General features: G+C 35.9%; 3 protein-coding genes across 3 annotated transcripts; 2 read left to right on the plus strand and 1 right to left on the minus strand.

Annotated features, from left to right (window-relative positions):
- On the plus strand, positions 345-2,842 carry LOC107616944 (F-box/FBD/LRR-repeat protein At5g56420-like). The gene is made up of 5 exons (XM_016318811.2): positions 345-512; positions 682-1,625; positions 1,756-1,905; positions 1,993-2,299; positions 2,739-2,842. The coding sequence occupies exons 2-4, from the start codon at positions 702-704 to the stop codon at positions 2,278-2,280; spliced, it is 1,362 nt and encodes a 453-aa protein (XP_016174297.2). The 5' UTR covers positions 345-512; positions 682-701; the 3' UTR covers positions 2,281-2,299; positions 2,739-2,842.
- LOC107619463 (cystinosin homolog) lies at positions 3,313-5,396 on the minus strand. Its single transcript, XM_016321763.2, has 8 exons — positions 4,997-5,396; positions 4,773-4,905; positions 4,587-4,676; positions 4,354-4,478; positions 4,140-4,182; positions 3,919-4,036; positions 3,783-3,832; positions 3,313-3,654 (listed from the first exon to the last, which is right to left on the minus strand). Exons 1-8 carry the CDS (start codon positions 5,113-5,115, stop codon positions 3,520-3,522), a joined length of 813 nt encoding a protein of 270 aa, XP_016177249.1. The 5' UTR covers positions 5,116-5,396; the 3' UTR covers positions 3,313-3,519.
- LOC107614816 (transcription factor TCP7-like) lies at positions 6,414-7,070 on the plus strand (the record flags this gene model as incomplete). The annotated part of the gene is made up of 1 exon (XM_021111691.1): positions 6,414-7,070. A coding segment is annotated over one exon (657 nt), but the record flags the coding sequence as incomplete, so codon positions are not given.

The raw sequence follows: 9,969 nt of genomic DNA on the forward strand, positions 1-9,969 counted from the left end.
ACTTTATTATTATTATTTTTTAATTTACATTCATTAATTCTATGCAAAACTAAGATTAATGAGTTAGAACTTAGAAGTCTAAACCCTAAACCTTATCATGACATCATGCTAAGAAACACTTTCCAATAATAAAGCTTTGCTAAGGAACATGGCAGCTTCTAGCCTTTACTACGTCTACATGCACCATGTAGCAGATTGATAACAAAAAAGTTCAAATTTGTAATTGAACCGCTAATTCAATTTCGAGATGTTGGCGCTAAATTATTATTATTTTTTATTTAGATTTATAAAATAGTCCAGCTAAGAAATCTAACTGTTTTTCAAATTCTGCGTTCAAAATCAAATTTAAAATATTTTCGTGTTTTTTCTTCTTTTCTCGTTCTCTCACCCGCCACACAGACACTCTCCTATTTCAAGCCCTAACCAGGAACCAGCTCCGCCTCTACCCCAGCGATCTCCACCACGGCGCCGCCTCCTGCAGCCACTGCTCACGACCCATAACAGCACCATTGGTAATCGTCTTCTCCATATTAATACTATTACATGATTATTATTTCTTCTTCTATACAAGATTTTGATTTTGAAAATTTCAGTTCACATAGATTGTTGATTCACATATTCCAAAGATGATAATGTAGACAATGATTTATCTGAGCTAATATGTCGTTCTTAATCAAACAGCTTGAGATTCAAAATTGACAATGGTAAGGCCTAAGAAACTGAAATCAGAAGCAAAACCAGAAGAAAACACCATCAAAGAGGACCTGATCAGCAACCTACCAGACCCGGTACTTTGCCACATCCTCTCATTCCTCCCAACAAGAAGTGCCGTGGCCACCGGAATCCTCTCTCGCCGGTGGCGCCACGTTTGGAAAGATCTTCAAGTCCTTGACATATACGGGAGACCCTTTATGGCGCCTGCGCAGGAAGCCAAGTTTATTGCTTCTGTTGATGCTATTTTCGCCCAGCGCAATCCACTCCCCATCAAAAGCTTCAGATTGTGTTGTGGGTTAACTGATGATGAATCCCTCGATATGTGGGTTCAAGCCTGCGTTGGACCCCATCTCCGCACCCTGTATCTCGATGTCACTCTCTCATGTTTGGAGTTATTTTTGCCTAGAGATGTATTCACATGCAAATCACTAGTGTCCCTTGTTTTGAAATGTGAGTTTATTTTGGATAATTTACCTTATAAAGTTTGTCTCCCATCCCTTAAGAACATGGAGTTGGATTTAACAGATGTAGATTGTGATAATCTTTTATCTGGCTGCCCTGTTCTTAGAACACTTAATGTCAGATTAACTGAACCCTTCCAAAATAAATGGGTTGAGTTGCATAGAATTCGCATGCCTCGCACCCTGAGGCGTTTAATCTTTCAGGAGTCGAGGCCTAGCCATAATGATATTGGGCATCTTGAGATAAATACCCCATATCTTGAATACTTGCACCTCAAGATACAAAGCCCTTGCTTACGGTTTGTGGTTGGAAAATTTCCCAAGATAATGGAAGCGCATCTTGATATTTTTCAGTGTGTTGAACTTGAGCATGATGTTGATTGGGTGGCTAAGCTTCTTAAGGCACTATGCAAAACAAAATTTTTGGCATTGAAATATTGCACAACACAGGTAATATGCTTATCCTAAATCCATGATTCATTGAGCAAAATTTTTGATGTAATTTGATATTCTAATTTCTGATGAATTTGTAACTGGTGGTGATGTGTTTATATTTAATATCTTGTTATCTTGTACACAGTGCTTATTTCAAGCTGCAGCTTTAGAGCTTCCGAAATTTCACAGTTTGCTCCATCTAGAGCTTGATTTTCTATCTTTCAACTTCAACTTTGTGATGAATATGCTTCATAACTGTCACATGCTTCAAGTTTTTGCACTTCATAACCGAAAGGTACTTATACTTTTCAAGTTTAACACTGCCTGTGTGTCTGTTTCTTGTTTGCTTGCATCTTTAAGAAGTTTTGTTTCTTGTTGTTAGCGTTATTATTCACATCCATTGGAATATGCTGGACCAGAGCCCCCAACCGGAGTTCCTAATTGTGTGACATCACATCTCAAGACTTTTAAGTTTAGAGGATATGAAGACACTACAGATGAACATGAATTGACTGCATATCTTCTAGAAAGAGGACTTGTATTGGAGACAGCAACAATTCATCCTACGTCTGATTTTGAACTACTGACAAAGTATTATATTCTCAAGGGATTATCTGCCTTACCTAGGGGCTCTAATATATGCCAGATTAAATTTGACACACTTGACTGACTAAACTGATTTTGCATAGGTATGAACACTCACTGTCTATATTTGTAATGCCGATTGTATTGAAGCTGTTGGCTAAAAATTTTCATTGCTGTGCCTAGAAAACGGTGTAAATTGTTGAATATTGAATCAATTTTAGGCCAGCATTTCACTTAAATTCCGTTGATGTTTATGAATACTTGTTAAAAATACCATGATGTTGTATTTGGTAACTTCGAACTTTTGAAAGTTTAATACCAAAAATTTTCACCAATTTAATATTTACAATGTGCATAAGTTCTTGAAACAATTTATTATGATGTTGATGACTTGATGGGAACTCTACTCTTTGGCAATAGCAAATCTTTCATTTCGCCTTTCACTGTTTTGTCATCAAACACATAGGCTGCAATTTGACACTCTCTTGTTTGATTAAAACTGCATATTATTATTCTTATTATTATTATTTTCTATGATTGCAGGTTTTGAAGATAGCCGTGAAGTATTTTATCATCCACTGCAATATATTTACCGATTTGATATCTGCTACAGTTAATCCTTCTATTTACTTTAGAAGTTAGATAGATTTCAATGATGTGTAAAAGATATTCAAAGTCAACTATGTTTAAATTATTTTTTTTTTCAATCATGACTGGATTTTATGTAATTTTTATTGGACGAATTATTTATCACAGTATAGCAGCCTAGTTTCCGCATTAGCCAACTCTGGCTCTTTGGTGTGCACTGTGCACTATTAACGGTTGTGAACGGGACAAGATTTATCCACTGCTTTTATATCCACTACTTTGCATCACTGCTTTGAAATTGTAGAATAAACTCAAGGTCCAATATGCATTTGAGATAAGGTTACAGTGGGTTTCATCTTCCTAAAATAGTAAAGGAGAATATTCTTTAGCAACATACAACATTATGTTACCAACGTCCATTTTGAACAAGTACTTATAAATTTTGAGGTGGCAGTCATCAGTAGTCAAATCATCAACTGATGAGTTGAAGACATGGTTACTAAAGAGTTGGTACAAGGACAGCTACACGGTTTATAATTTGCTATTTTTTGTGATTAGATCATAAAAAATCTGTAGAGAGAATTTGGTATGCAGATACCGATAAATTGGCTAGCCATAGTTAAGGAGTTTAAAGGCTTTAAGCTTGTGGTCTAAACTGTATATTTATCTTGGAAAATGATTAACTACAAATTTAGATTGAGCTCATTCCAAGAGAAGATATTCATCAAGTTACATTTCAAACATTCTCCGACGATTGGCGATCAGAAGGCTTAACATTATCATGTTCAATATTTGTCTCTGATCTGCGTCTTTTTGAAGGATATAGCAGGTAATGTTGGCATATGAAGAGGATGTCAAAGAATACAGACACCTGCAACAGTTTATTCCATCAATTAGCACGAAGAATTGATAAATTTTGAGTTATTGATATGGCTCTTTATGCACTGAGTTTATATTTGTTCCTTTAAAGAGAAACCAAATCAAGAGAATTATTCATACCAGGGATAATAGTAGTTTCCCTATGTTTCCATAAAAGTTGACCCAAGAGCCTGAAAATCAAAGGCAGAATTTGAAAACTGTTTGTTGAAACTACAAACCTAAACAAGTGAATCACTTGGTAAAGAAAATTGCATACCTTGATCAACAGATTGCATAACCATTTGTAAATAGTTTGCTATGCCTCCAGACAAGTCTAGTAGAATGTTACCAATGCTCCAACCCTCTGTACTTTTTCTTCTAAAGTTCATCACTGCCTGTATTGATCAGTATAAATATCTCCTCTTTAGGTTATGTATTTGCATTTGCACAACTTAAATTTATGTCTCTGAAATTAATATCATTGGAATAGATTCTAACCTGAGGAATATATTTTATAATAGTCATGCATACTTGGATTCCACTGCAGGAAAATCAATTTCAACAAAAATTAGAAACAATTTCTAAAAGACATTTCTTTTAAAACCAATGAAAAATCATTGATCCTTCACGTGCAAATAGTTTAAAAATCAACAATGGCAAGTTAAATAATGCAATTATGACCAAATAAAAATAATGAAAACAGGTAACATACCTGAAAATAGAGAGTAGCCAAAGCCAATGATGATTGTGCAAAGATACAAAGAAACACACTGCTGCAATTGACCAAGCAACAAGAAGGATTCCAAGGGCGATTTTAGAGATTCTTTGTCCTCCGCGCTACATGAAAATGTCGAACACTTTTAGCATAATTATGAACTCAAATCAAAATTAAAAAAAAAAAAAAAGAAATCAACAAAGAAAAGAGTATAGAAGTATAACACTAACTTCATAGATTGCAATCTGAAACAAGGAAATTGCAGTCAGCAGAACAGCATGAGCTGAAAAAGCAACATCATTTGCCGCCACTGGTATCATCTAAAATAAATTAAGCCACAAATTCACAAACATTAATAAGATTCCATATATAATTAGAGGAGTTAACTGTAAACATGTACGGAAACAGAAACAAACCTCTTTTTGACCATATTTGTCTTTGTACTGTTTCTGAATAGCAGAACTAAAGTACAGAGAAGCATTGTATATAAGATAGGCTGTGTGCTTTGTCAGATTCAGCACTACAAAATCAAAGTTCAACCCCACCACACTAAATCACAAAACAAAAGTTAAAAGGGTCATCAAATATGTTGATACTTAGGAACTCTTTATTTCAAGTTATGCATATATATATAATATACCTCTTCCTTCTGAAATTCAGAATGACTTGTGGATAGAAGCTGATTGACCAACAAGCAAAAGCAAACCAGCCAAGAACTTCATAGGAAACGTGGAGAGGAACTGAATTCCAAGAAGCCATAGAATTTTAGTGTCTCTGTGTGAAATGGAAGACCCCACCAACTCCAAAGATGCTTTAACGCAATAATGGTATTTGTATTTTGTAGTGTTCCTTTACAGTTTATACCCCGTGAGGCCGTGACCACTAGATAAAAAGGTGGATCTTAAGTCTTCCATTTTATATGGGATGGATATGAATGTATTGAACCAAAATTGTGACTTAAAGGAGCATTCAGGCATTCACAACAGTATTACCATAAATAGAATGTTGCTGTTCTTTGATTGAGTTGTAGCTTGTACGTATTTCGGTATTTGTTGACCACTTAGTCTGAATTGCGTCAAGATGCATTCGGAGGAGAACATTATCTATGTATAGGAAATTAAAAAACAAAATAATTGGTTAAAGAAGCCCATTTAACTACTAAAAGAGTTTGGTATTTAGAGTAAAATTATTTATTATAACTTTTATATAGGACAATTTTTTAATTTAATCCTTCATTTAAAGTCTTAAGCACAAATTAATTTGTTTCCTAAAACTTATAATATATATTGAGTGATAATTAACCAAATTAACATTTATTCAATTGATAATTATGTTAGTAGGAGAGTTCGTTAATTTGATTTTTAATGGATACTTTTAGCTTTATCTTTAAGCCCTTCTTATAAGTAAAAAATGATTGTATTTTTTATTAATTAAATAAATTTTAATTTTTGTATATATTATATTTTTTATCAATAGTTTAAATTTAAAAGAATAACCTGCTAATTAAGCTAACTATTTTTTTGAAATATTATAAACAAAATAAAACTCAAACTCTAATAACTTATTTGTTATTCTTAATAGGTTTAATTACTCTGGATTTCCTATAGTTTTACCAAATTTTCAATTAAGTCTCTATACCATATAATTTTTTTCAATTTAGTCCATACCGTGACAAAAACGTTTAAAATAACAAAATATTCTATTAAAAAACGAATATTCTCACATTTAAAAAAAACTAATCAAAGATACCATCATATTTTGAAGAGTAAAGAACAAATCCATCCCTAACCTTTTTTTTCGCGGACATTTTCGTCCCCGAGAATTGGAAAATACTTTAATGTCCTTGACCCCTCGAAAAAGTGGAGATATTTACCCCTCCGTTAGAGTCGCTCCGTTTGCCTTGACGGAAAACGGTGACGTGGCTCCCGTGGCGCTGACCTGGCCGTTACGGGCTGCCACGTGGGATGGACTTTTTAAAAGAGGACATATTAATCCCCAGGAACCAAAACGTCGCCATTTCTCCCCCACCCACAATCTATGAAATCTTTGAGTCCTAATCCTTCGAATGCAGTGTGAAGGTGAAGCGGGTGAAGGAAGAAAGGGAGCATTCCGACCCATGGCATCCGACGGAGCTCGGCCACAAGTCCGACGGCCAGACCATCGAGTGGCTCCTCCGCCAGGCCGTGCCCTCAATCATCGCTGCCACCGGAATCGGAACCACTCCCGCCAGCTTCTCCTCCATTTCCGTCTCCGTACGCGGCGGTGCTGGCTCTCCCTCTTCTCCTTCCTCAACCTCCGCAGCGTCTTCGCTCGACCACAAGTCCTTGCTCGCTCCCACTCCCTTCATACTCGGCAAGCGCATACACACCGATGACGATGCTTCCGCCAAGGACGACGGCGTCTCCATGGGGCCCGCCGTTGGGTCCTTAGTGGGCCCCAGAGCTCCCGCGGGGCTCTGGGCCTTCCCGGTTAAGCCCGATTTTGGTCAAATTTGGAGTTTCACAGTGGCTGCTCCTCCGCCGGAGATGGTTGTGCAGTCGGCGGCGGTGTCGGTGTCTCAGCAGCAGCAAGCTTCTTTGTTCGTTCACTATCAGCATCAGCATCAGCAGCAGCAACAAGCCATGGGAGAAACTTTGGCGACGAGGCTGGGAAATTACCTTCTTGGACATCTGAATTTGCTGGCTTCTAAGTCAGGAGGGCCCGGAAAATCTTAGGTTTAGGGCTCTTTTGTTTTTAGTTTTTTTAGTAGAGAAGTCCATGAATTTAATTAGGATTTGTTTTAAGTTATTTATTATGATGATGATGAATTGCTGCAGATTGAGGCTGAAAGCGGTTTTCAGGACCTTGATCATCAGTGTTTGCTGTGTGCAAGTGCAAATGCAGCTTGGAAATTCATAATATTGGTTGTGATTAAAAGAAAGCAAGGTTTTCTGAGTTGGAGAGACTAATAAGCTTTGTAATGATAATAGGATTGCATTATTGGTTGCTTGGTTTTTTGAGTTTTTCACTTACTCTCCTCCATCATGTCCTATATCCTAATGGAGTGTACAAGTTTGGTTGTTGTTGCAGCCAGCTCAAGTGCAATTACTAGTAGATTTAGTGTTGATGGTAGTCAAGCTCAACTCAACTTTGCTCCGAATTTGTTGGAGTACACAACTCAACATAACACACCACACTACATTCTAATTCCTGTGAAAGAATTCATGTGTTGTTCTTGTTAATGATATGGGTTTTGGCACAGCTTGATGGATGGTGAGTGGTGTGGTGAGTAGTCAATGCTATCCTCTCTTTCAATCTCTCTATCTCTTTCACTTTCACAGCTAGCTCCTTTGCTGGTTTTAAGTTGTTCATCATAATGTTATTTTCTGAGGTCACTATAGTGTGGGTGAAAGACCAGTGTTTTTTGAGTGTTTTCTGAGGTCACAGAATTTCATAGATTGAGAGTGGGGGAGAAACGGTGACGTTTTGGTTCCTGGGACTAATACGTCATCTTTTCAAAAGCCCATCCCACGTGGCAGCCCGTAACGGCCAGGTCAGCGTCACGGGAGCCACGTCACCATTTTCCGTCAAGGCAAACGGAGTGACTCTAACAGAAGGGTAAATATGTCCACTTTTTTGGGGGTCAGGGATATTAAAGTATTTTCCAATCTTCGAGGACGAAAATGTTCGCGAAAAAAAAGGTTAGGGACGGATTTTTCCTTTACTCTATTTTGAAAATTTCCAAAAAATTCCTTATTATTTTGTCCCACACTCACCCCGTCTTAACCCAGTAGCCCTAACTTCTTGAGCTCCCGTTGGATCCACCGTAAGGTCCCCTCTTGCGGCATCTCCTCTGCTCGGTGTCCCTCCCATACTCGTCGCTACTAGAAGAAGGTCATTCATCCACTACCAGCAACAGTCGACAGAATAAAGATGAATCAAGGTTGGAAGTGTTAGCGACAAATCTTGGAGCTTCAATGCCGTAACAAAAATCACTTGAGCTGTGGTTCTTTCTCCTTCAAATATCTCAGCATTCCGAACTCTCCACAAGACCCACACAGCGTTGCAATCAACGTCAGCTTTCTCTCTCCTTCTTGCCCTAAACTCGTCGATGCGCACACCGCCAGCCACAGATCGGCAAAATTTTCAAATTGCTTCTGCTAGTTAATGGACTCGAAGCCTGATTCAGCAGGGCCACAATTAAGCAAACAGTTTTCGAAGAAGTTCTGCATCTTGAACTTAGGTAGGGGCGAAATAACCTTATTTTTCCTTACTCAGAATCTATATACATTTTTTATTTTGGAAAATTTTCTTTAGATTTGTTATCAATAATACTAAGTTGTTTTTTGATATTGCTGCACCATTGACCTATAATTTGGAGGTCTTAGCATGTACTCCCAAAAAAAAAACTTCATATTTGTTGATGAAAACATGCATTGGACGGATACTTTTATTTTATCGTTTTTTTTTTAAATTTTAATTCTAAGTTTTCATTTTGGGATTCGGCCTGTGAATGCAAGCCTGAGAAATTAAAATTCGAACTAATTAATAGTTTGAAAAAATGATAACATTTTGAGAATGAGGTCAGTCGGGATAAAGTTAAGAAAATTTCACCCTGTTAGACCTAATAAACTCTCTCACTGCTTGCAATTTCACCATTGCAAGGGGAGATGTAGTAGTAGTAGCAGTAGTGACCATTTGGATGTAACCAGATTTTAGAATTTCCTGCAATTTGAGAATTTACATGTAAAATATGTATGGTTACAAGTTTTATTTAGATGTAAATTCTAATTGAATATAAGGTGCAAAAAATAAAAGGATAATGCTTCAATATTGTTCATGCGAGATGAAGCTTAATATGTTTAGCAGTAAATTGTACACAGCAACCTGAAGGTAGCTGTACAAAATTATATATATATATATATAGTTCTTACTGTCAGTTTTTGTAAACAATTTTAGTTATTACTCTATTAATGGTTCTTGTTATCATATGCCATATGCAAATTCTTTCATTATGTTGATATGATCGTATATGGTTGCATATATTTGTTTTTATATGCAATAAATTATTCTTGCAATTGTATGATGATTAATCTTTTTTCATTTTTTCAATTCAGACATTGTGGTAGTGATTGTTTTTAACAATGGAGGTATATATAGATGAATGGACCTCACAAAGATGATCCTGCTCTGACTTTCTTTATTTCAAAAGCAGGCTACTATGCTTTGATTAAAGCTTTTGGTAGAAATGGCTATCTTGTTGGGAGAACTCAAGTATGTTCTTTTAGAATTTTTCTTGACTCGAAAACCGGCCGTTATCAATGTTATTGTCAGTGAGCTTAGTTCAGACAAGGGGGGCTATGACCCCCCCAAACTTTTTACAAAAAATTTAGTAGTACTTTTTTAAAAAATAAAAAATAGTTCAATTGACTTAAATACTTTACTATGACTTAAAGTATCTTATAAGTTCAATAAACAATATTCTCTTTATCTTTAAGTTCAAATATAAAAAATTAGATATTTTTATTTATTTAATTTAATATTATTTTATATTTTACTATTTATTTAATTTAATTTTTTATATGATAAAAAATAATAGAATATTCAATAAGTATTAATATTAATATATTTGTA

The sequence above is a fragment of the Arachis ipaensis genome, chromosome B09 (genome assembly GCF_000816755.2).
Source record: "Arachis ipaensis cultivar K30076 chromosome B09, Araip1.1, whole genome shotgun sequence".
NCBI lineage: Eukaryota > Viridiplantae > Streptophyta > Magnoliopsida > Fabales > Fabaceae > Arachis > Arachis ipaensis.